This window comes from Calliopsis andreniformis, chromosome 9, assembly GCF_051401765.1.
Source record: "Calliopsis andreniformis isolate RMS-2024a chromosome 9, iyCalAndr_principal, whole genome shotgun sequence".
NCBI lineage: Eukaryota > Metazoa > Arthropoda > Insecta > Hymenoptera > Andrenidae > Calliopsis > Calliopsis andreniformis.
In genome coordinates this window covers 482244-509158 of record NC_135070.1, presented here as the reverse complement: position 1 = coordinate 509158, position 26915 = coordinate 482244, and the positions used below count along the sequence as shown (strand labels likewise).

At 43.1% G+C, this 26915-nt stretch overlaps 1 protein-coding gene across 2 annotated transcripts; it reads left to right on the top strand.

The window, feature by feature from the left end:
- Positions 1-686: 686 nt before the first annotated feature.
- Positions 687-26911, top strand: Enok (histone acetyltransferase enoki mushroom). Of its 2 annotated transcripts, none has more exons than XM_076384992.1 (6): positions 687-1340; positions 7944-8723; positions 15958-16424; positions 17195-18747; positions 20287-20672; positions 20762-26911. In XM_076384992.1, exons 2-6 carry the CDS (start codon positions 8178-8180, stop codon positions 25148-25150), a joined length of 7341 nt encoding a protein of 2446 aa, XP_076241107.1. In that variant the 5' UTR covers positions 687-1340; positions 7944-8177; the 3' UTR covers positions 25151-26911. The 2 variants fall into 2 exon arrangements, with proteins under 2 accessions (XP_076241107.1, XP_076241108.1); XM_076384993.1 differs by having other exon boundaries at positions 691-1340; positions 17195-17283.
- Positions 26912-26915: the final 4 nt, after the last annotated feature.

Genomic DNA, 26915 nt, shown 5'->3' with positions numbered 1-26915 from the left:
CAGTAAGTACGCAGTGTACATTTCACATGTATCATAAAAAAAATGGCGTGCTACTTATAGTCGGGATCGTAAAGAAGATATCGTCAGTATGTTCTAAATTATTGCAGAAAATTTTGGCGTATTTTTTCTGTTTATCCTTTAAGTTTCATAACGACGAACTATACAAATGTAATCAAAGATAGCAAAATTTAATAAATTTAATAAATTATTTAATAAATAGAATTAACTGATGTATTAACTGAAATATATCAAATTGAAAGAATTCCTATTATTACAAGAAAAAATAATACTCTCAGACAAGTATATATATGTACATTTTTGCGTGCAATACTAAATATTTATTATTTAAACGAACAGATATTTCCTGAAAAAGAATACGTTAACAAGGACAACTCATGTATATATGTATAATTCTCTTCCTTTAAGCGATGTTTTATGTTCCAGTCAGTTGTGTTCAACATCGAAGTTTTGCACATCTGGTCGCGTTACATTGCGTCGAGTAATAAAGACAATCCAAGGATTACGTTTTATTTACAGACGCGTGGCCCAAGAGGGGGAACATACAGCCCTGTGGGCTCGTTGACAAAGCTCCCGGCCCCGGCGGCAGCGTTCACGTAGCAGTCGCGCGCGCTGCCGCGTTGAGAAGCCGATTGGGAATGGTTAAAGCGAGCGTGAAGTGGGTGGCCATAGTGGAGGTAGAAGTATAGACAGTGTAGTGGCACAGGGGCAGAGAGACACGGCACGGCAGTAAGCCGCGTACATGTCGGCAGTGCTCGGCGACCAGCGATATCGGGCCGGATTCAGTGCTCGCTTTCGTCGTGGCTTTTGCTTGCCCGCGCTCCGAAGCTCTTACTCTTCGGTGTTCCACAGGGTACCGGTGTGTGCATACGGTGAAGCGTACCAACACACACGCCATGCACATGCATGCAACAGAGTATAGCCCGCGTACGTGTGCATGCATATGTCGTGTATGACGCGAGAAGCGCAAGGAAACACGACGCATGCACGTGTGACCGGTAACGAGAGTGTGTGAGTCGAAGTGAACGGTTTGATTGGTCGAGGGGTACGCGTGCCGCTACGAGACTGTGTTTCTTCGTGATTCCGCCGTGGCCGAGAGCGCGGTGTGCGCAGTGCGCTCCCCACCGCGTGCGCGCAGTGTGTAACCCCCGCGACCGCCATCTTTGTCAAGTGGGTAACCTTTGTTGATTTGTGTGAAATGTGACGCCGTTGTCGCGAGATAATTGGTGATCGTGATTACACGCGCTCTGTGTGTCGGTACCTGAGTGATACGTGCTCCCCGTGTCCCACCGTGGATTTATACATGGAACTACCGTGACCAGGTAAAGGCAATTCGCCACTCGTTAAATTCTCGCTAGAGAGAGAACCACGCGAATCGTCGCCCGACGCATACGGGCCAGCGGGTCTGGCCGCCTGCTCGAGAGGAAAGGAGAGAGAGAGCGCGAGAGAGAGATAGACCGATAGAGAGAGCGTGAGAGCGAGAAAAAGAGGGAGACAGCTTCCTCCATACGTAGCATTCCGTCGTTGCGTTTCTCTCATGATCATCAAAAATGCGCGTATCACGAACCCATGAGACACCACTAGACATCGATATATTCCCCTTTGACTTAAGGATCTATCATGTTACAGCCGAATCATCGTCGTGGAGCGCGAAAAATCATACGAAACGGTAGCGAGAGTTGGCCGTGCCTAGCCAAGATGGCTACCCGTCGGGCTTCGAGAAACTTGTGTCCTCGCCGTCTCTGTCTCGACGTAATTCCACCGTTTCGCCTATTTTGTTGCCTAAGCGATACGAATCGTGCGTCCTCGCGTGAACCGAGACAATCGCGTCGCCGGTTCGCCGTTAGTCTCTAATCGGCAATCGAAAATAAGTGTGGCGACGGATAGGACTGGCCTGTGGGCGACGGCCGTCGCGGTCGCAACGTTTCCCGCACGTACGGTGTGCCCGCGAGCAACGGTGACTCGCTTGTATCGCAAGCTGCCATTTCTGCTCCAGAACAACATCGTTGGAACCCCTCGGTAAACGAGCACATCTTTTCTCTCATGCACGTCGATTAAAATGGCCACCGTCGGCAGACAGTCGCTTGGAGTGAGCAAGCCGTGCCTGCGGTGCAAATCGTTTCGCGTGATTCAACGACACGTCTGCTCCAATTCATCTGGTCGATCGACATGCATCGAAATCCTTAGTTTAATCACAGTTCATACACGATCGTCGTGAAGCTATGGTATACGTGTAGAGAGGTAGCGAGAAGTAACGAGTGAGCGACGGGCGGCGGCGGCGGTTAGGCCGTTGAGAAGCAACCGTTGGTTCGTTTTCTCGATGGCAGCTGCTCCTCTCTCTCTCTTTTACTCTCCGTCGTCGGGTGAGAGGGGCCCCGGCAAACACGGCCAGCCGGCCTGGCCTCACTGGCCTCTCCTCGCCCTCGTCCCCGTCGTCTTGCGACGGACAAATACTCCTTCTTTCTCGATCCATCTTTTGATTTCCCCGTTTAACGCGTTCATCCTTACTGCTGCTGACTTCCAGCCCGTACGGACTGCGCCAGATTCTACGGGCTTTTCTCTTTTACAATTTCAATCGGAGGTACAAGATTTGTAAGAGCTCATTAAAGGATTTGCTCATTGTTGTAAAATGGAGCCGGTCTCCTCTTGCTGTAGTTGCATTAACCGTTTAAACGCGTCCCCAACGCGCTCAGAATTCCTTCGGCTCGTTTTTTCGTCCCGCGCGATCGCATGCTCTCCCTTTTTAGCAGAGTCCGGTTCTTCGCATTTGCTGCCCAATTTACAAGTTTCCTCATCAACGTGCTCGCCATTTTATATCGTCGATATAGAAAGGTGAGACATTTTAAAATCGAATGGACGCACTGCGTTCCGAGTTATTCACGCTTTTCTGCGTGCCCGTTCCTCTCGTGACTCATTGCGTAATGAAGACTCGTGTCGTCATTGTTATCGGAATAGAGGACCGTGTTCGTTCGGTCAGTCGGCCTCCTTCGATTTATAAAACATGCGTCGACGGTAGACGGAAAGTTGTCAGGTGGCTCGCTCGACCGCGTACGTTTCTGTTCTCTCCACGAGCGTTGGAAGCGTGCCGGTAATTGGCCGACTAATGAATTCGAGCCAAGGCTGACGTTTAAAGTTTGAGCCGTCGCCGGAAATCCAATCGCCTTCGCCCGTCCGCGACACGCTTCGCCATCGTCGAGTTCTTGCCCGCGTACGCATCGATGCTTTTTTGGAGAACGGAGTCAAGTTTTTTTCTTGTTTCACTTTTTCGGAGCGCATGCTCATTGTCCTCTGTACTGATGAAAGAGCGCGAGTGAACGGAACCATGTTGTCAACGAGAAAAATACACGGGCTTGTTGTACAAGTATGCGAACGTGGTTGTCAACAAGTTGACAACGTTTCGGTGAACCGTACAGCGGCTCTAGAAGTTCATTCTTATTTCAAACTTAACACCATTCGTCATATTTCTTCTAAAATTCACTCGTGCTATTTTGAAAATTTGAGAAGTATATAATGTCCTAGAAATAACAGGAAGATGATGAATATAATCTTTCATCAAATATTCTGTGCTTACAAATGTGTTCCTAGTGACATAACCTACGATTGGTTCTAAAATTTTCTTCCATCTCTACGATTTGTCAAATTGACATTGCGCTTGTGTTATGGCACAAAATATTATTTGATCGATAGTGTAAAAGTTGAAGAAGTTGTGTATTTAGAAATATTTATTTAGTTTTAAGGAAGCTAGATAGGAATTTAGTTTCAGATTAGTTTAGTGATAACAACTCTACGCGCGATTAAATAGTAATTCAGTTGAAATGCCTGAATCATACTTGCAACACTTGCTACGAAACGCGCCATGCATTTTTCCGGTCCACTGTACTCAGCTGGTTGGTCGGTCGATTCAATTAACGTTCCTCTGAATCGATCATTCGCCGGTTAATTAGTGGGGAACAACAGTGATAAGTCTGTTGGTGTTCGTGGCAGAAAAACGCGAATGAAATCCGCGCAGGTCAAATATCCTGCCACGGGACAGCGACACTGTACAGGCTGGGCTACACGTTGCTTACTTATCGTATTAAACGTTATCTCGTCATCGTGGTGGCGTTCTAAACTAGTAACATCGTTTACGACGCGACGTGCCTTCGAGAAAATGACAGTACGCGTAACAGGGAACGTGATTTGTTATTACATCGTTGGGGATGCCTTCTGTGTAGTGTTTCCTATGGGGAGAGTCGAAATGACGCATCGAACGAGGACGAAATTTGTGACCCATGGGTGGAATACATACTTTTGATTCGGAGACCGCGACAGCGTCATTTTTAGTGTAGTTTTTCTCTTGACGGAAGGACCATAGAAGGTACAGCCTCGCGTCTACTCTCGATCGTTTTTTCTTGCGATGTGGCCTTGTGCACGGCAAAGACATGGGACACGTGTTCCGCGAGAAGAGTTCAGATATCGATGTTTGATCGTGACTCATGGTCCAGACCCCAGAATAGCCGACTCGAATAACCTGACTTTACGATCTAATCAGTTTCAGGTGTTCTGATATTTAAGAAGCGATTGGGCAAAAAATTGTTTCGGTTGCTCAAAAATGGTGTTTTATTCTTGTGTAAGAGAGAAGGAAAAATTGAAATAGTTAAGTGTAAATACATGTATTTAGATTTTAAGAAATCTTACGTACAGTGATTAGTTTTTATAACATTGCGTTTTCATACGATTCGTGAATTTTTGGAGAATAAGAGACATGTGTTTGAGCTTGTGTTGGTGACTTGGCTCAACTTGTTGAAAAAGAGAGGTAACGAAAGAATACTTTGAAACAACGGTGAGAGTAGTGACGAGCTTATAACGTAAACTGCTCTAAGAAAAAATGGATACCATGCAGATTCAATTCGAAGATAAATTATACCTATGCTATGCGAATTAGGGCTTTTTTAGTGAACCCCTTTAAAATTTAATGATCTGAGTCAACTTTGCAGATTTTTTTACATTTAGTTTAACAAAGTCAAGAAATAGCATCTTCTAAAAGTTTGAAAGAGAAGTACAAATTAGAGATTTCTTGGACAAAAGTTGACTTAAACAACATTTTTCAGTAAAAGATATATTTATTATTTAATTAGATTTCCTCATACTTGAATTACAGAATATTAATAATTAGAATTGTTTGTATTTTAATCAGTAAAAAAATCTTCAACTTCAGTGGGGTTCATTTAATGATAAAAAATCAAATGGTTGTTCGAAATGAATTGGAAATCAAAATTCAATCTCCATTTTCTGATAAATATAAGAAATGATTTTTTATGTACCTATCAGCGTTATTTCTTTTATGTATCGATATGTATTTTTCAATTAAAACTCAGTGAAAAAACTATTTGATAAATATGTCCTTCACTAAATGAACATTTTGTCTAATTTTCACCTACTTGCCACTTGGAAAAAATTCTTCAGTTCGTGTCCTTTTTCAAGCTCCAGGTAGCTGTAATTTTTCAAGTGGCCGGAAGGTTTTGGCGGGAAACTGTGTATCCGCATCTCTAGAAGGGTCGCGATCGTTGTTGGTGAGAATAGAATGAGCACATGGTGAGAAAACGAGGTCGTAAAGGGCGTCTCTTCCGGTGGATCAACCGGAGCCGGTTTAAGTCGGAGTTTTACGGTTTTTTTCTCTGGCTAACCTCGGGGATATTTATTATCGTGTAGTCGCGTCTCGCAGCCACCAACACTGTCCTAGGTCAACCTGTATCACAGCTGCATCTCATCTGCCCTAGCGCGCTGTCCAGTTGTAACGTTAGGGGGTGGTCTTCTCGATAAATAATTAATTCATGATTAATACCGCCCAAGATTTCCGTCTCATAAGCAGTATTTTCTAGTTGTTTCGAGTTCATTGGGCGCCTAAGAAACTTAAGATACCTACGCTTGCACTACGGACCATTGACCACCGACCGCATTGATTAATTGATCACCTGGTTAATTGAAAATGAAATTGGGCTGTTCTAATTGTAAGTACTGCCTAACCAGAAGTTATCTTCGTCAATATTGTTGGAGTAATTAGTCTTACAGTTTTTCACCTCCTATCTGCTAATTATTTTCCCTTCGTCTATTTCCTCTGAATTGGAACTATTTTAAAGATCCTATCAAAGTCCAATCTTTTGTGTCGTTATTCAGGAGTCCTCTAATACGTTATCTATCCTAGTTCTTGATCTCAAACTTGTGAAATCAAAGAAGTCCGAGTTAGGAAAAAACTTGCTTAATGAGTGATTGCTATAATTATCGCTGTGACAGTGGAATTTCACTAACACGGTAGTCACTGACAAGATCAACAGACCTACCACTTTATTTCTTGAAAGTCACAGTTATCCATTTGCCGATGGCCAAGTACGTGACAAGACATGGCTCGATTTGCATGTTTATCTAGGAAGACGGCGTCTCATTAATTGCTAAGGACTCGTCAATATGCATCGGTCTCGGAAAAGCTGTATTTCAGTGCACAGCTGAAGTTGCTCCGACTGAGTTTTCACCCTTCTTGTCTACCGAGGAGAGTACTTTTTGCTCGTTGATCTACATATCTGTGAAATGCTAACAAGTAACGGTATCTCTATTTTGTAGACTATTTCGAGATGTACGACATATTGTTTTCGAATGTTCGTCAGAACCCAGTGTCTTGACTTTCCTTATTTCTTCCGAGTCTTAGCTTCAACTCTAACATTAAGCGGGCGAAGTTGTATTTGGGCGCCACTACATGCACGCGACCAGCTCAACGAGATACGTCTGTAGGTCGTTTCATGTTGCGCAGTATCGCCAACGAGTACGGTGATTTTAAACATTTCTCTCCCTTCCATGTGGCTCCCGGGTTTGTTCTCGTCGAGGAGAAAGTTCGTCGCTCAGAGGAAAATCGGCCAATCGTTCAGCACCACGTTGGAAACTTGTTGGCTTCGAGCATAGGATGATAACTTCATGCGTACTTACCCCGGAACTGGATGAATGGTTCATCCTTCTTTGTAGCTCAATTAACAAACAACACAACAGATTTGTAATAATTTACGGCGTTTCGACGGGCCGCCATGGAACGCCTGGAATACGTTTCAACCAATTCCCTGCGCACGTTGTAACTGAAAACAATACTTGGCCGGCCAGGAAACCGATCGATAAACGTCGCTCGCGTCCCTCTCCCATGCTAATCACAATCGTGCACGTCGCATCGCGATAAAACACGTCTCCGAATCCCAATCGCGCGTTTTTAGACATCTTGTTGATTCCTAAAGGAGGAAGTTGGCCTTTGTCTCGTAGCTTGATGATCTTCGTTGAGGGGAGAATTCGTGGATTTAAGCGAAGTTAGAATCATCAACGTGCGAGCTTCAAGATGGTCACCTATCTGAACGGTAGTCGTGCCCAGCACAGCTGGACTTTAGTGACCTCAAGAGAATCGTTGTTTTTTTAATCAGACTAGGAGAGTTCGTGATCAGGTGTAAAGGGATTGACATTTTCTGTAATATACTTTCAATGATCTAATTACTGCTGTACGAGGAACTAAAGACTACCTAACTATATCGTAACTGTTTAAGGCAAACCTGCATAGCTGAACCTTAAGAGTTAGGGTGTCCCTACTGCCCGTAAACAGAGCAAAACCAGTGATATCTTAAACTAGAAACCTTAATAAGTAATTGTACTTTAACTTACTCTTATGCATAGTTATACACTAGTCGGGTGAAAATAATGAAAGATAATAATTATATAAAATTCGAAGTCGCAACACTATTTTAATTTTTACATGAAAAACACGACATTCGAATAATTTAAAAATCTCGAGTATTTACATTTACGCACAGGCCAAATCTTGAAACCATTGTCCTCGAATCCATAGTGTCGAGTTGTGCAAGTTTGGTCCAAAGGATTCGAAAGGAGATAATAATGAGACATTGGCGTTCTGATTTCAGAGTCAGCGTAAGAAGCGCGCGCAGAGCGACTGTGGTGCACGAGCGAGGTGAAAGAGCCTTAGCGAAGGTCCCAGGCTGAAGCGGAGGCACAGGATGTGAATGTCGTGGCCGTGACACGACCGACCCGGAGGCGCTCGAGCGTTGTCCACCGGGTGTGTATACCCTGGCCAGGTACACGGTGGTCGCGATCGCCGGCGGCGGCGCCCTCGTCGGCAGACGGCCGACGGTGACGAGATGGACGAACCGGAGTCCGCGGAGACGTGGTCGGCCTGGTTCCTGGATGCGATTCGGAAGATCCGCAGCCAGAAACAGAGGCCGAGCGTCGAGCGGATATGCCATGCGATCCGCCAGCATCACAACTACCACGAGGAGGAGATCGCCGAGCACTTGGAGGTCGCCGTGAAGCGCGGCGATGTGCTCAAGATCTTCAACAAGGGACAGTCCTCGTACAAGGACCCGGGTGGTTTACAGTCGAAACCCCTCAAGGTCGGCAAGGGGTCCGATTTAAGCAAGGTACTCGGCAAGGCCGTCAGAGAGTTGGGCGAGAGGGAGGGCTCGACCCTCAAGACCATCGAAAAGTATATCAGGCAGAGTCATACGGTTGAGGAAGAGGCTGAGGGCGACCTTAGGACCGCGCTCAGACTGTCTGCAAAGAGGGCGGTCGATCGAGGCCTCGTGATCCAGGATGGCAGGCTCTTTCGACAACCGGACAGGCCGCCCTATCTCAAGAAAATCGGGGATAATGCTTATGCCACGCCACCGGAGCCCCCCGCGCCCAAGGTGAGTCATTTTGCGCGGTTACGTATCCGCTCATTTAATAGTTGGCACTTGCCATCCATACAGTATAAGATCTTGCGAAATATAGTGTGCAAGACGTGTGTGGGGCATGGGGCTTCGGGTCTTTTGACCTGTTTACTGGATTATTGCTTTACTGGAAATATTTTTTGTACATTTAACCTCATGATCCTGTGGTCAGTACTCCTGTAGTGTGGACAACTAAATAGTACTTTGTGAGGTATAGGATAGAGTCTTTATGCGGGCGCATTTCTCTCTCTCTCTCTCTCTCTCTCTCTCTCTCTCTCTCTCTCTCTCTCTCTCTCTCTCTCTCTCTCTCTTTAATAGTAATTTGTAGCGAAGTATTCAACTTTTCTCACACTCTTTAATTGCTGTATTCCAGTAGCTCAAACTAGGGGTGTACATCTGTCCAACCTTCGAAGAATGCAAATCGTAAAATCAATTGTTTTTGTTTTCTTAGTGATCGTGTGTACGATCGTATAGAGAATCGGACCTATTCAATGAGCGTAAAAATGTCGATCGTATCTGCTGAGGGAGCGAAGGGCAAGACGGATGTTTCTGATCGTTTCGGAGCACCTGTACTCGACGGAACCGGGGAGCAACTGTTGCGCGAATATCCCGAGAATTTTCGCGGCCTTGAACTCTGTAGAGCACGTTAGCGAGTCTGTGCCCCAGCTAGAACTATACGTGTATACAGTCCGCTGATCCGTATCTACTGCTCGTACTTGAATTCGTTTAGCGTCTTGCTCTACCTCTCGCCTATCTGTCTGTTTTCACGCGTCTACAAACACGCTTTGTCATGGAACTCGATCTCCAAGTAGGCATGGAATGAAGCATGTTATAATAGGTTTGCAATTGGGCAGATAGTTTAAAACCATGTATAAATATTTACAGAGGTGTTTGATAATAGTTACAATTTTTACACTAAGATGTAGTTACACATGATACTTCTAGTATTGTTTTTCCTTTCCTCAACATCAATGATTTCAAAATTGCAAATATTCAAGTCTCCAATTATTCAAATTTTCGAGTTTTTAAATATTCAGAGTACTTAATTCTAACTTTATTAAACTTTATTTATTTCAATTTCTCTAAAAATTGATTTCTACGATTAAAATCTTTAACTATTGCAATACTGCGACTCAGTATTACTTAACGATCGATGGGCTTGTAGAGCATGAGAGATACCTGTTTGTATTCTAATAGTTGAATTAAGAGAAGGAAATGAAACAGGAATTCTAGGAAATCGTGGGGACGAGCTCCTAGTGAGAAAATCCTCTTCGTTAAAAATAAATGCAGTAAGTACTTTCAAATACAATACGATTGTAAAGTAGTTACAATTGAGCCTTTCAGGAATAATTCAACATATTTTAGATCGCAATGAAATTTCGAAAATGTAAATAATTAATGCCACATAGTTTCGTGGCGATTAAAATTTAAAGCTCAGTCACACGAGCGTTGACAGACGATTGTAAGTATGTGTGTTTTTGTTATTTTCAACTAGAAAACAAAGAAAAACACACGATGGACGTCGTAACGTCTGTTGTATTAACACTCGTGTGATCAGACTTTTAACTATTACTTTTACAAGGTTTAATCCTTTCAAATGTTTTGTGTACTATGTAATTATGGTAATTACACATTAATTATGGTAATGAAAAATATATTTTCATATGCTGCATATGTATAAGAACTAGGAACGTGTACCTTAAATATTAGTATTAAAAATCAACGAATTTTATGTTAATTGCACTCTTATTTCATTATTAAAAAAGCATTAAAATTAAATTTCAGGTCAAATTGAGTCAAACAATGCACAGAGTTAAACTACATGCATATAATTATACTTTGAAATCTTAAAGGCCTTCGTTTCAACGTCAGTTTCTATAGATCAAGTACCACTCACAAGTGCAACGAATAAATTATCGTATCTCACGAGTAGTATCTGAATCTCACAAAGTGAAACTTTGTAGAAATTGCTTCAGATTCTTGAGTACATGTTGAACTTGATTCGATCCCTACCGTAAGTCAGTTCTCACTTTCCATCGACTCGGTTCCGAGTTCACTTCGGGTCGAGCCCCGAAGTAAGAAGCAATTCGCTAGATCTCGGTGCGCACGGATCCATTAATCTCTGCGTACCAATAGGCGAGCCTTCTTCGGGATGCCATGTCTTTCTCCTTGCGAGTCTCGTTCACGTAGAGAAATTCTTCCCGATCACTTCTCTCGCAGTTGACGTTAATCACTAGCCAGAATGAAGTCACAATAATTATGTTCACTTTTTCTCCAATCGTTCTGAATCCAACTCATACCATTAAAAAAGAACGTACTATTTTCAGAATCAAGGTACTTTATATGGGACGTTTAAATGTACAGCGAAATCGACTCTCAAGGTCATTTGAGTGATCGTGTCTATTGCATCAATCATCGTTACATTTCGCTGACAAACAGTAAAACCTCGTTTCCAAAAAAACCTCCACTTGAACCGGATGCAGCGCATGCTGCTTAACCGTTACGCGGAAGTGCACAGAGAAATATGTTTGCCATATTTGTCAGTCGATGAAGCATGAATCGAGATAGAAAGGGGGCGACATTAAGGAAAAGAATCGACGCGCGGGCATTTCCAGGCCATGAGTCACTCGAATTCGCGTAACGGCATAGCGAAGGAGATAGAGCGTTTGTATATACTCTAATCGTCGTAATGCAAACACGTCGAGCAGTAACGGATCGGTTCGGAGTTGCCGATGAGCAGGTATACGGCGCGATATGGGATACAGAAATACCCTAAGCTTTCAAATATTTGCCTTCAGCTGAACGCGTGTCGTTAAAAAGTTGTACGGTGTAACGACGGTCGCTGCTGCTAGTATTTTGAAGCCGAAATTTAAAGAGGGGGGATAAGTTGGTATGTGATTGGGTCGGATTAACCGAAAGGTAACGAAGATCGGTCGGGCAGCTCGGGCAGCTCAGGCATCTGCTCGTGGCTCGCCGCGATTCAACGAGGAAAATATTACGCGCTTGTTACGATCCTTTCTTCGAGCGATTGCCTGACGAGTCACGCCGTATGCCCACGCCTCAAGAAGGTTAGAGGCTGGCGTGGTGCGCCCAGAGTGGGAGGTGGCGGGTGCACGGAGGGGAGAGGCTCAGGACGATGTGCTATCTCGGCCAACTTCCGGCGACTCGTTTGTATATCGCTTCTCTTATTGATCCTCCGCGCGCATGGAATCACTCCGACTTCTCTTTCCATCTTCATCGCGCGCGCTCTCGCTCCTCTGCCCCCTCTAGCTCCTCCGCGTTCCTAGCGACCGCGTTTTATGCGTGTCCGTGTCAGGCCGCAGAAAGCGCGGAAAGTTATAGAACGCTCGCGCCGACGCGATTCTGCTAATTCTCTCTCTTTCTCCTCTCTTTTCCTCTCCTCTCCTCTCCTCTCCTCTCCTCTCCTCTCCTCTCCTCTCCTCTCCTCTCCTCTCCTCTCCTCTCCTCTCCTCTCCTCTCCTCTCCTCTCCATTCCTCTCCTCTCTTCACCTCTTCACTCCTCTCCTCTTCACTCCTCCTTTCTCCTCTCCTCTGCTCTCTATTCCTTCTGCTTCTTCTCCAGGTGGTTTTCGGTTTCACCGCTTCATGTCGCTGCCCATTGTCCGCCACTTTATTTCCCGCGCTTTTTCGTTAACCCTTCCGAGTCGTACTTTCTCCATTCCGATCGATTGACCATTGGATTTCGATGCGCTGTCTGCCGTTTCTCTGAAACTGCTTTGAGGACTTCGGGAATGACAGAAACGTGCGGCATTATGGAAATTTTGTGGTAACATAAGCACTGCGACTTGTTCTCTGGAAAATTGATCTTTATCTATATAGAATGAGTTACCTAAGATTAGAACGTGAAATATTTTCGAAACTGTTAATTACATCGAATAATTTAATTAGTTTTTTTTTTACAAGAGCTTGCGTGGACGACAAATGAAGGTCAAATTTGTTTTTAAATGGAGTTGTATATTTGTTTAATGCGTGAATCGATTCAGACTGTCGTTTGCTATAAAAAAAAGTATTAAGCTACTTATACTACAAAATAATTACTCTTGAAGATATTTTCTGGAGTCTTCATTTGTGCCACGTCATGCATAATTTTAACAATATTGAGTTTTAATAAATTTTTTATGAAGTAATCCTTATAAAATGTGTGCAAGATCAGATTGCAAAAATGTTTAGAAGGCAATGATCATCACTTTGAACATATTTTATAATAGATATTTAATAATGTAATAATAATATTTTATAATAGGTATTTAATAATGTGATAATTATTTATTTAAAAAGTATCACATTAGCTGTATATATTTTATCAAAATTATTTCACAAAAAGTTATCTGGGGGTCAACATTATTAAAATCCAACATGACATGAACGGCTTAATACTTTTTTTATAGGAAACGACAATCTGATCCAATTTATGCATTAAGAAAACATACGATTCCATTAAAAAAAATAATTTGATCTTCATTGTTCCTCTACACCTACTGCTATAAAAAAATAATTACATACAGAAAATTATGCTATCTTTGAAACTATTTAATTTGTGCCTGAAACAAAATTTGCGATATAATTAACAGTTTCCAAAATATTTCGTGTTCTCATCTTAGGTGATTCACTCCTTTTAAAGTATAAAGCATTTTGGTTCTTACCAAAAAAACGCATTTAGTGAGTTATAAATGTCTAAGTCCAGTAATTATCCAAATGTTTATTGAAATTCATGAAATTAATTTATTAGAAATAGACATAGTTAGATATATAAGAAAAAATTTGTCGAATCAGCATGTTTGCATATTATTCTTTGACGTTCTACGTATTTTTTAATTCAAATTTAGTATTATATTTAAAATTAAAAACTTTCATGTTTCATGTGCTTGAAAAGTCATAAATCTTAATATTATTAATGTGAATCTTTATAAATATTGTTTATCGAAAGTAAAAGCAAAGTAAACGAACATAATAAAAAAATTAACGTCAAGTATTATACAAATTAAACGGTTAAATCATTTTATATAGTTTTATATTTGTATAGTATATGTATATTATTGCGTATAAAATATACAGTTTGAATACACGTGAAAAACTGATGCTATAAGTACATAAAGAGATCATTTGGAGCATAACATTAATTAAATCTAAACTTATATAATTTCATACATTAGGAATACAATTTAATGTGAAATTAAACGTACAATTCAGAACACATGAAAAACAATATTAGAAGCAAAAAAATAATTTGGAACATAATGTTGACTTCCATTACATTTTATCTCATTGAATAAGAAGAAAAAATGATGAATAAGGTCAGATCACTTTCCATGATCTAGCGATCTCAAAGGGAATCGGAAGTTGTTCAAATAATATTAATCGAATCGCTACTCGAGACTTTCGTAAACAGGGGTTATGACATTAAAGTATAGCAGAGAATCTGAGGGATAGTGCATCTCGGGTGCATTGAAAGATATGCGCAGCGTAAAGACGCGATTCATCGGATCGCCCAATCGCGTAACAGTTACTCGACTATTGGCCGTACCTCGTCATCGAGCAACAGGTCGTTGGTCCGAGGAACAGAGTCTGATCACGTGTGTTCCGTTCGTGGAAATTGCTCTCTCCGCTCTAGCGCCGAACCGAACGAAATGTCAGCCCGCGACGACTGAGCACTCGAGTACAAGAACATTAGCATTTCATCACTTAGATACTACATGTTTTCCATATCAGTTCTCTGACATTACAGAATCGAGCTTAATCGTAGTCAGGATTCCATTTATCCTCAAGTAGTAACAGTTCATTTTGAGAATCGAATAATTAATCTAGCAAGGTGTATTGAGCACGTAGGTATTGCATAACAACGATAAGATTTTCACTGCAACGTAAAACGCGTTTGTTCAACGACCCCGCGTGTCTGAAAGTTCGTAAACGGTTGTCCGAGACTGATATCGGGCCCGATGAAAGCGATTACGCTCCTCGGTTGTAGTTGTATTAGCGGTTTCCTTGGTGAACGTCGTAGTAGACGGGAATCTAGACGCTAGATAGCGATCCGGACGTGGTTTTTGTTCGTTTCACAATTTCGAAAGTTGTTTCCACACATGGTTGGGGGGAAAAGGGTTTCGTTCTTTCGCGTATGTTCGATATCGAGCAACCGTGTTTCCGAGACTGCTGTGCCCCACCGTAGTCCCTTAATAAGATGCACCCTCGTTGATGCAAAGATACACTAAACCTAGCCTGCGTTATTACTGGAATGAATAATTACGTTTTACGATACGCACAGTCCGTCGTCTTTCATATGCATCGTGCGCGTAAATACAAGGCCTCGCGAATACATACGAATTTACGCACTAACCGTGAAGAACCTGGCTATACGTGGCAATAAAGAATCGCCAATTGCAACCTCTAATAACAGCTTCTCCGACAACAACGTGGCAACCGTACGTCCACAGTTTCGCGTTGCCTCTTGTATCGACTTCTCCATCTTTTCTCATTTGGACGGTGTTGATTGCTTGGAAAAAGTATAACTCACTTGCATTCTTTTCATCTTGAAATCGTAATTGGGCTCTAGAACCCCGATTAATCGGCGTAACACCAGTTCCGAAACTTTTTTTGCCGTGTAACGCTTTGTAATTATTTGTAAGAGAGGCTTTAGAAACATGCCCCTTGGTATGTTTGTCATGGAATATCAGACTATCTCTAGCGTAATAACATTGTCTTATTAAATTGTAGTTATAGCATTAGTTGATGCACTACACTCTTATCGTTAGTACGTCTATACGCTATAAACTCACCGTTCATTAAAACTCTGGTTATTGCGAGAATCCCTTTTTTTAAATTAATTCATATTATGACTCAAAATTCATTTATCTTAAATCACTCCAAAATATACTAAATATAGTGCTTTCTCGTCATAAATTTATTACTATTCCCATTATATCTTATAATTATTCCTTTTTTCTCCATAGATATTCTCTACTCTTTATGTACTTCTTGCGTAATTCGAGTTATAAATTTGTAATAAGAAAAAAGAGCAATGAGTTTATGTATCACTTCGTTTTTTACCATAGAAAAATCAGCAATAATCAATATTTAATTTGGCTTATGGATCAAAATGGTCTGAGAACATTACCAATAAAGAATAATGATTAATATCTAATTATCTAATGTTGGAGAAAAAGTTTAATATGTTAACTTGCTTGGTCTGTCGCAGCTACCGGCTCCACTGCCGATATGCAAAGAGTGTTTAGGCGCTACTATAGCCGGGAACAACAACAACACGAAGCGCAATGCCTCGGAGAAGCTGAGCAGGTGTAGTGTATGCGGTGCGGCACTACACAACTCGTGCGCACCTCCGGAGCTTTCGATCCTCGTGGACAGAGGGACGACGTGGTCCTGCGACGATTGCTCGCCGACTTGTGCCGGCTGCCAATTGGAACGGGAGTCACAGAACTATTTGGTGAAATGTGCCGGCTGCGTTAAGTGTTATCATCCCACCTGTCTGGATCCTGCGCTCGACAAGAAGAACAAAGCACCCTGGAGGTGTCGGCATTGTCAGACGGCGCACACGCCTGTGTCCAAGGATGACGGTAAAAAGAGCAAGACACAAGACGCGAGCTCACCCGATGACACGCCGACCAGCGCGAGGAAGAGACTCAGCAAATTGCGCGAAAATAGAAAGTAAGCTGGCGTTTCGAGGCGGTTCTAGAATGAAGTCTCGTTAATCTGTCTCACGCAACGATCTATCGTAATGTGTCCCATAGATGATATAGTACTTTGACCCTTTGAGTGGTGAAGTTTAAATACGTAATATACAGTGTTTGCGGAAGTATTATTGCTCTGTCTGTTTATAAAGGCCTATTAGTGAACAGTACATAATCTGCTAAACCTATAAACACATTTAAAGATTTTAATTGGTGTCTTCATTTAGAAGTTCGATTATAAGAGAATTTTTATCTTTTCTAAATACTGTAGCGTATAACGTAATGAATTTGCACATACAGATTCCTTTTCCATTCAGATTTTATTCATGTTTAACTTGAAAATTTCTATTCTATTATTTTACTATACAATTAGCCAACAAAATTCTAGAACATACTTCAAATATCGATAAATGTGTTATTTAAAAAAAAAATCGCTATAACTGAACCTTTAAATACTCTTTTAATTAGCTACTTGTATAGTATAGGCGAAACATTATAAGGTGTTAGTAAAAATAACCTGAGTTGAAGACTTTGTAATTGTATACTTTAGTAGTTTCAGCCAATAACTTAAAGATTTGTTTAGCTTACTTTTTGCATCGCAATCCCACCAAACTGAGCAATTAGCGTATACACCTAATCGATCATTGCGTATGTGAGGTTTGCATTACGTGGGGCAGAAGTCGAGAATAGGATTGATCATTTAGTGGATAAATATTAACTATATCGTACTCATCTTGGATGTTCCAGATCGACAGTATCCAGAAAGAGCTTGACGACTGCAACTCCGGGCAAGAAAGGCACTGCAGGAGTGGCACAGGTGGACAGCAGCTCGGACGGTAATGCGGGTGTTGTCTCCCCTCGTCAACCACCTTTAATTTCCTCTCCTTTACCACAACCCCCCGCCCCACTCGCAGGCCAGGGTAGGCTACTCGAAGAAAAGAACGACCGAATCTCCAAAGAGAAGCAAAAGTTCTTTAGGCTGAGCGCATTTAACGCGGAGCACAATAAGTTGAAGCGGGTGGGGGGCGGTGATAAGTCTAAGTCCTCGCAGAACGTTAGTCCTAGGTTGACTCGGGGTAACGCAAACCAGAAGAAACCGGTGCCCGGTAAAAAGGTGCCGTTAGCGTCTAGCAGCAGCAGCAGTAGCAGTAGCAGTGAAGCATCCGATAGCGATTCCTCGGATGCCAGCGACAGTAGTGACGATGACGACGACGATGACGACGACGACGACGACGACGACGACGATGACGATGATGACGAGGAAGGAAATAGCTCTAGCGAATCGAGCGACACGTCCTCCTCGGAGGACGGTCAAGAAGGTCGCGTGGTCGAGTCCCCGAAACCGAGAGGTCCATTTTCTTGTGATCTCAGCGAGGACAAGCCCTGGGGGTTTGCCGCGGCCGCTGCTAAACTTAACGTGGAATCACCCTTTTTTAGTAACATCAACAACACTTTTGGTGCTCCGTTACCTAAACTCGATGTGGGCAACACGCCGACATTCGGTTTGCACATCCAACCAGCCGCGAATTCGAACACAGATAACAAGAAGAAGCAAAAGAATGAACGTAACACTTCGATAACCGGTGGATTTAACACCGCTGACAACAAAGTTAAACCGGGTACTGGTCAATTAAAAGGCCTGTTCGACGGGTTGAGTCATTTCTTTTCAGTACCCACGAACAGCAGAGCAAGATCGGGCGCACCAGCGCCTAATTACGCTCCGGATAGAAGAAAACGGCCTAACACCGACGATACGAACAAATCTAGTAAGATCATGAGAGGGGTGGTGCAGATTAACAAACGGGATAGTTCGCCGACGACAGACAAGTCGAAGGAAAAGAAGAAGATTGAGTCGCGCGAGGATGCACCCAGGGTACCCAGACCTGGGATTTTCACGCCTTCCGACGAAAGTTTGTTCGTCAGTACTTTGAACGAAAAGCTACCAAAAATGACGCCGTCGAATTTGGTGAAAACCGCGGTGAATAGTAAAAGACATGAACATGAAAGAAGAAAACTTATGAAGGACGACATGTCTTTAGTAAAGTGTGCAGCGACGGATGCGTTGTCGGCCTCGACCTCGCCATCGTCCGCGAGGCACGATCAGTTCTCACGAAAGAGAAACACACTCGCGGAAGCGAATCAGACACGCCACCCTGTGCCCGCTGTTTCGAAATCCGGCCTGTGTTCCGATTCCGTGAAATCAAATCCTAGCCTAAAGTCCACTCCACGAGCCTGTACTAGCGCCACTACCACCAACACCACCACGACACCCCGCGCGACACCCTGCTCCACCAGGAAGGGTAAGAGTCTACCCCCAACCCGTTCACGAGTCCCTAACCTCAATGATGCACCCAAGTCGCAACGAAGAATTCCCTCTAATCTAATCCTCGCTCACCACCACGTGGATGTGTTGGCGGTGTGGTGTGGTATGATGTGTGTATGTGTGTGTGTACATGCGCGTCTGACTGACGTATAACTTCTCCCAAGTTAACGTGATTGTTCACAGACTACTAACGTGGAAACATGGAATCTTCAAATTGTGTCTTCTTATAAAGAACAATCAAGTTTCTTGATGGGATGTTTATCAGTTACACGGTGTAAAACGAATGGAAATATTTAAGGTAGTCATGAACATGGCTTTCGCTTTTCAAGTCGAACTACCGATAGATGAAATTTCCATTCGTTTTGCACTACAAATATTTATGTGGCTATTGCATGTTACTAATGATGTTGTTACTTGGCTCTGGCACACTTACTTTCCTTTAATCCATGCCGCATATTTATAGGGTACATAATTAGTGCACGTTCACATAAATGCACCCGATTATACATATGTTTTGCATATTTCTTTTTTGTTTCTACGTCGGTGAATATTCATTCATGTTTATAACAGTAATTTTGTACAAAGTTATTGATAATATTTGGTAACTTGTATTATACTTATGCAACACCAAGCTAGAAATCAATATTCCACTTACACAGTAGAATAGTCTAAACTATTTCTCAAGAAACTTTTTATTTACGTAAAGCATATATCATTAAAGAAACACGAAGCTTGAACAAAGATCGTCAAAGCCACTAATCCTTTGATCCTGCTCCTACGTAAAGAACAAAGTAACGATACAATGGTCAATTTCCAGGATGAAGAAATATGGTATTGGGTGGCATATCACACTCAGCCACCTTAAATTTAGTCACAGTCTGGAGTCTACCTGCTGCTGCTGACATTTAGCAGGCACTGTTGTTGTAACTCACCGCCCTCCACCGTAAAAAACAAGTACCCTCTGCCATCGAAGAGCCAACTTTGATACTCTGCCAACACATCCCACAAAAACCTACCCCACAGCTTTGCTTTTGGATATTACTCACAATATTAACAGCTAATTCGACCGTTATTTGCACTCACTACTTATTCGAGGTTGTCAGTGCATTGAATCAATATCACGCTTGCCGACTAAAGTAACATTTTGCTTTTATGATTAATTGTTGTTTCATTTTCTTTCTCGCAAATCAATGTATACTAATATCAAAATCCGATACCAAGCCATTGACACTATGTGTATATTGCGCGAGATCTATCCTGGATCATGTTGTTTTACGTTCCTTAGTTTTGCTAGTATCGATGATATATGTTCTTAGTGCAACGATTTATTCGATTGTCCTTAGAGTCTAGTAACTGTTACCAATATCATGCGTTAACTTTGCGAACATCGTGACGTACGAATCGTTAAATTGGACACTTTCTTGATATACAGATATCAGCGAAGTCTAACTTCCGTTGTTCTGTTTGTAAGGAAACACGAACACGACAAGAACCAACGTCTTCATTCTGTTTACAGAAGAACCGATTCTGCCTCAGACATTGCCACCAGGTGTCACGCAAAAGGATGTCGATCTGTTTAAGGAGGCTCGGGACAAAGCGGCCCGGTTAACCGCCTCGAATGCTGACGGCGAAGAAGCCGTTTCCGTTAGTCCTGGGAACAATTCTGCGGGCAGTGGAACACGAAATCCTGCGGCCATAGTTTTTGGCCGTTACGAGGTGGAAACATGGTACTCCAGCCCATTTCCCCAGGAATATGCAAGATTACCAAAATTGTTCTTCTGCGAATTTTGTCTCAAATACACGAAGAGTCGAGCAGTACTTGATAGACACATGGACAAGTGCCAATGGAGGCATCCACCGGCCACTGAAATATATAGGTGTAATGGACTGTCCGTCTTCGAGGTTCGTCTCGTAATTCACTCTTTAGTTCCTATATAGTTTCCCTAAAAATTTAAACCAGAATTTCTGGCATTTTGCATTTCTTATTTCAGATTGATGGCAACGTGAACAAAATTTATTGTCAGAACTTGTGTTTACTAGCGAAATTGTTTTTGGACCACAAGACCCTGTACTACGACGTGGAGCCGTTTCTCTTTTACGCGGTGACGAAAAACGATAAGTATGGTTGCCATTTAGTTGGCTACTTCAGCAAAGAGAAGCATTGTCCTGCCCAAAGATACAACGTATCGTGTATAATGACTCTGCCGCAATATCAAAGACAAGGGTTTGGAAGGTTTCTCATCGAATTTAGTTACTTGCTGTCCAAGGTCGAAAGGATTCCCGGCACGCCAGAGAAGCCGCTGTCGGACCTTGGCCGAGTGTCATATCATTCATTTTGGAAGAGTGTAGTGCTTGAATATCTTGACGCTCACAGAGACTCCACGGAAATCAAACTGGCAGACATTACGAAAGAAACTGGTGTGTCAGCACACGATCTCGCAACTGCAATGCAGTTGTTGGGATTCATCAGGTCGGTTCATTTACCTGGCGAAGGAAACTCTAAAGTGGCTGTGGTAGTCGACTGGAGCAAAGTAGACGCCCACATGGCGAAAGTACGGAAGAGTTCCCGCATCAAGTTGGATCCTGATTGTCTTAGATGGATTCCGTTACTCACACAAATCCCTAATCCTTATCAGAGTCCAGAGGAAAGCGGCGACACCAGCTCCGAGTCCTCACCTGTAGTGGAACCCAAGCAGACAGCTGCGATAGTCGAAAAGATACAAAAGGTAAAGATCAAAAAGAAACCAAGAGGAAGAAGATTAGGACAAAGAAGGTCATCACCGTTAAAACAAAAGAGTCCGCAGAAAACTCCCGTACAAAAAGATGTTTCTAAAGAAACGAAAGACGTAAAGGAAACAAGAGAACCAAAAGCAGTGAAAGAGATGAAGGATGTGAAGGAAAGCAAGGAGACAGAGAAAGAGATTCGTAGTCCAACTGCTTCTGAAACCACAAAGGAATCGATGGAAGTTGAAGCGAAGAACATTACAACGCCAAGGAATTCTCGGTCAGCGGTTACGTCGAAAAATACTAACTCGGCAAATTCGGCAAAGACAACTCCTGTATCGACAGTGTCGACCTTATCACGACGAAGAATCAGAACACCGAAGGCTTTGGCTGAGTCAATAACAACTCCTTTACGAAAACGAAAACATTCCGAAAAGACTGAAACCGAGGAAAAGGAGGAAAAGTCGGAAATCAGTTCTAGGAAGAGGACTCGGGAATCTTTGAGGGAGAAGGAGAAGGAAAAGGAACGGGAGAAGGAAAAGGAGAAAGAGAAAGAGAAAGAAAAACTGAAGGAGAAAGAAAAAGCGAAAGATTCCTTGAAGGATAAGGATAGTGTGGAGGAAACGGAAAAAGTATCATCTAGAGCAGCAACAAATACAACTCCATCAGCAGCAACTCATAAACCAGCAAAGAAGCAATGTAAAGTGGACGATATCCTTTTAAAAGTAACCAGCCGACAGACCAAATACTTGCAAGCAAAACAGGCAAAAGAGAAGAAAACGACAGAGGAAACACAGTGTAACGGTAAAGAGGAAACGAAGGAAGTCAAGACTTCGCCTATGTCAAGGCGGGGAAGAGCAAAAGCCGAGAAAGAATCTCTAAAGATGCCTCAACTAAAACCAGAAACTCCTACGAAAGACAGAGCCAAAAGTCCTGTGATACCTCCTCCTCCTTTGTCTCCCTCACTCGACTCTGAGAAGACTGGTTCTCCTTTAAATAAAGAGACTCCTGTTCTAGAATTACCGTCTATCAAAGAGGACACCGTCGAAACGAGTAAAAGCGATAGCGTAGCGGAAGATAGTGTAACAGTCGTTCCACCAGAACCGGAAACGGCGTCTGCGAGTCCAGGTGAGTACGAAGGAGGAGATGAAGATGAAGGGGAGGAAGAAGTACCTGCACCAAGACCGAAGTCCGTGATACAGTGTTCGAGTAACGCGGAGAGTGAATCGAATGAGCAAGCTGAGAAAACGGAGGACGCACAAGAGAAGGGACCGGAAGAGGAAACAAACAAGCCCCTACCGCAGCCAGTGGAGTCAAAAGCGCAAGTCGTGGAGGACCAGAACGAAGTTTCGAAGGAATGCGATAAAGACTCAGAGGCTGCAAAAGCGGTTCATAGTCCGAAAACGTCAAAATTGGTACCTGAAGTCTCTTCACCTAAGGAAGAAGAAATCGAGAAGTTAGAAGTCATTACCCAAGATAACGATAGCCCTAAGGAAGAAGCGGTTCCTGAGAGGTTAACGCTCAAGGATTCGAAGGAGGAGTTGACACGGCCAAAGATAGAAGCTTCTCCAGCGACTCCCATGGAAAAGAAGGAATCGTCGTCAGTCGTTTCGAATATTCCATCGCCCGAGACTGAACCACTCACACCACAAGAGAAAGCCCTGCCTATCATGGAACAACAGGAAACCATGCATCTTCAGACTCAATCGGAAGAGTTGAAGCAAAACTCTCCCGAGAGTGGGAAGACTACGCCACATTTGGACAATCCCGGTTCTGTGAAACGTACACCTCCCTCGCAACCAGACTTACCATCTATGGGAGTTTACACACCGGATTCTACCACAAATTCCGTGCATTCGTTGCATTATGGTCAATGTGATCTGGACGTTAGTCAATTGGGTCTCGAATCTCCTACATCAATAGCCAGCGATTTAGCGTCGCAGAATAGTGTGGAGAGACCACCCAGCGCTTTACCATCGATGCCACCATCGGTTACCGCCCCGATCTCTGTTCCCATACAAATAGGAACGCCAGCTACTTCCGTGGCTGTAAATATATCGCCGCAAGTCCAATATGCTGATTGTTCTATGCCTCAGCATACTCCACCGGCTCACGTCAGCATTCACCCAATGCATCAACCTCATACGCCGCAGCCTCTTCAGCAACCTCGAACGCCGCAGTCGCACACTCCGCAGAGTATACCAACGCAAAGTCCACAACCTCTCCCTCAAAGTCACACACCTCAACCGTTGCCTCAGTCCCATACTCCCCAACCTCTTCCTCCGTCCCACACGCCGCAAAGTATACCTACGCAAAGTCCGCAACCAATGCCGCAAAGTCACACGCCACAGCCGTTGCCTCAATCTCACACCCCGCAACCGATACAGTTGTCTCTAGCTCAACAAACGCAGAGTCAAAGTATGGCGCATAGTCAGTCTCAACAGTCCCAACCGCAGCAGCAGCAATCTCAACAGCAATCGACACATCAGCAACAGCAGCAACAACAACAGCAACAACAACAGCAACAGTCGCAAACGCAGTCTCATAGTAATAAAAGGGCAAGTGGTTCGCAGACAACTCACAGGTCGAGATCAGCGCAACAGAGCAGCAGATCTCACCGAGCTACACCTCCTACTTCGCACAGTCAGGCGTCTTCTCAACACACAACTTCTCATACAAGCCATACGACTTCCCACACGAGCCATACGACCGTGGCGCATACAACGCACGTGCCACCACAGTACCAGCAGGCCTCATCGATGAGCGTACCGCCCGTACCTCATCCACATTCTCATACGCACGCCGCTCACTCGCACAACATGGCCGTTATCTCGCAAGGGAATTACATGGCTGTCGCTTCGCAAACATTTCCCACACAGAACACATACGTGATCCAACATCGTAGCAGCAGATCTGGTGCACCTACGCCCTGTACCACGGCAACCAACTTTTACATTCAGACGAGTGCAATGCCCCCGCACTCGCACACACCAGCGCCCTCTTTGTCTGCTTCTGGCAACCACCAGACCACCAACTCTTGCAGCCTAGCTAAATTGCAACAATTGACAAACGGCTTGGAGATGATACCGCCTACTCCTTCACCAGCAGTGAATTTGACGCCACCGCCACCGATTCCGCATACCATGACACCGCCGCAAACTTCAAGACAGTTGCCCACTCCGCCTCAGGTACCTCTTGGCTACACAAAGAACTACTATAACACAGTTTCACCGGGTACACCTGGACCGCCCAGTAGATCGACGTCGAGGTCATCAGCAAACGCGAACATGGCTTCTTTGACTCCATCGTATCCAAATGAAAGTCTGTATCGGCAAACTCTCGACCCTGGAAGTACCTGTCCCCAAATGCAAAGTGCCGCTAGCAGGGTCAGTCCCAACGTGGCATTGAACACGAATCTCATGGCGCAGTATGGCTATCGAGTAACACAGCCTGCTACAGGCTACATGAATCAAGCGGCTCAACTCGGTGGCTTTATGAACCAGGCCAGCCAGCTCCCGGTTGGAGTAGTGAACGTACCTGGGCCGTATCCTCAGGATCCTCATCAACAGAATCCAGCGGCGGTGTACACGACTTATCACGGTTATATTAACGGAGGCCTTATGCAGCCCCTGAACAGTTCGATGAGGCCACGTTAGCCCCATTGATCTAAACGCACACATTCACTCTTGCCCGCAACGACGAAGCCCTGACAGAGCACGAGGACTCTTCAGGGTTTGCTGATTTAGCAACGATCACAATTTTATGGACAAGTTAACGCTCTCTTCTATACGATCTCCAAGCTATGCGATGACAGCTCTGAGAGTCTGTCTTTGCTCTGAAACTTTTACCACTTCCTCGCATTTGCTTCCACGCGTCCATCTTTCGTGACCGAATTTTGTCATCATTGTAGGAATGATTCGTACATCCTTTTCTGTTTCACAATCATACTGTTTGGACTTAGACCGCATTTTCTCTTTGTCTTTGTCTTTATTAAAATGTATAGAGGCATATTATTCTTAGGCACAGGTAATTCCGAAGTTTGTACGTACTTGATGGAAGTGGTTGCGTTTTCAAAAGGAACCGAAGAGCTCGTATTAAAAGGACTCTTAACTTGTCGTTGTATGTATATGTATGGGATACAATCGCGGTGTATCGAATAAGTAAATTGCGAAGCATGGGTTCGTAACTTGTGCATTTATAAAAAAAAAAAAATGATTAACTATTGTGTACCTTGAGCGTCGATCTGTATCGATTGGTCAGGGTAAGAAAGATTATATTATATATATATATATACACACACACACTTTCCCTTCCCTGTAAACCACGACAAAGCGAATACCTATTTTTTAGTAGGGCATTCCCTCCTGAGATCGCAACAGTGTTACGTTTTGTGTATAATAGTATATATATATTATATATATATATATATATAAATACTTACAAAGAATATTCTGTTTGATATTATCGATTGTTGAACGTTGTTGTTTACGTTTTCTTCGAGGCACGCTGTACTTTACTGTATCATAAAAATACTTACTGCTACGGTAATTCTAATTGTATTATTACGAATTAATTATTACGAGCGTTAATCGGGATCATTGTCGAACGCGTTCGTTGTCCATTGACCGTTATCATCGTTTTTATCATCAACATCGACATCGTGTTTCTCGTTATCATACTCTCTCCCATCTGTGGGATATCACCCCTATCGTGATCATTCTTATTACTATTATTTCTATTATTGCTATTACCATTATTATTATTTCTATGACTATTTTATTATTATAACTATTATTATCATCATACCACAGCGATACACAGTTATAGTTTATCCGGTCCACATATGCCCATTACATGACACGTACACAAGACACACCTATATATACAGGTACCGGGACTACAGAAGAGACACGCATTCGTTCGTTACTCCCTATTGTATGTAATGTTTTTATTATCTAGTACTTTGAGCGAGAGGGCACATACTAGTTTCGAAAAGAGTTATCGACTGCGTAATAGGAAGCTCTTCCACGGAGTGTCGCGAAAGTAACTGTGAAATTATTTTTTGTATTGAATCGTGAAGAGAAAACGGGAAGAAACTGTGTCATTTCGACTGTCAGTTCATGGGGAAATTTAATATGGTGCTCGTTCGTGTGCTTTCAATCGTAATTTCCCCTCCCTTATGTCGACGACGCTTCGTGGAACGGTCGCGAACGAAATAATATATTTATGGTACGTTAACGAATTCGATTTTTTCAGACGAGATGATAAAAAAATGCGTGACGGCAGAAGTCTGCCTGGTTTTTAGCGTAACTCTTAAACGATAAGAAAAGGTCATTAATAGTGTAAAAAAAACATCAATATTTATTGTACATAGATCTAAAAAAAAGCTATTAACAAATAAAAAGAAATCAAAAGTATAGA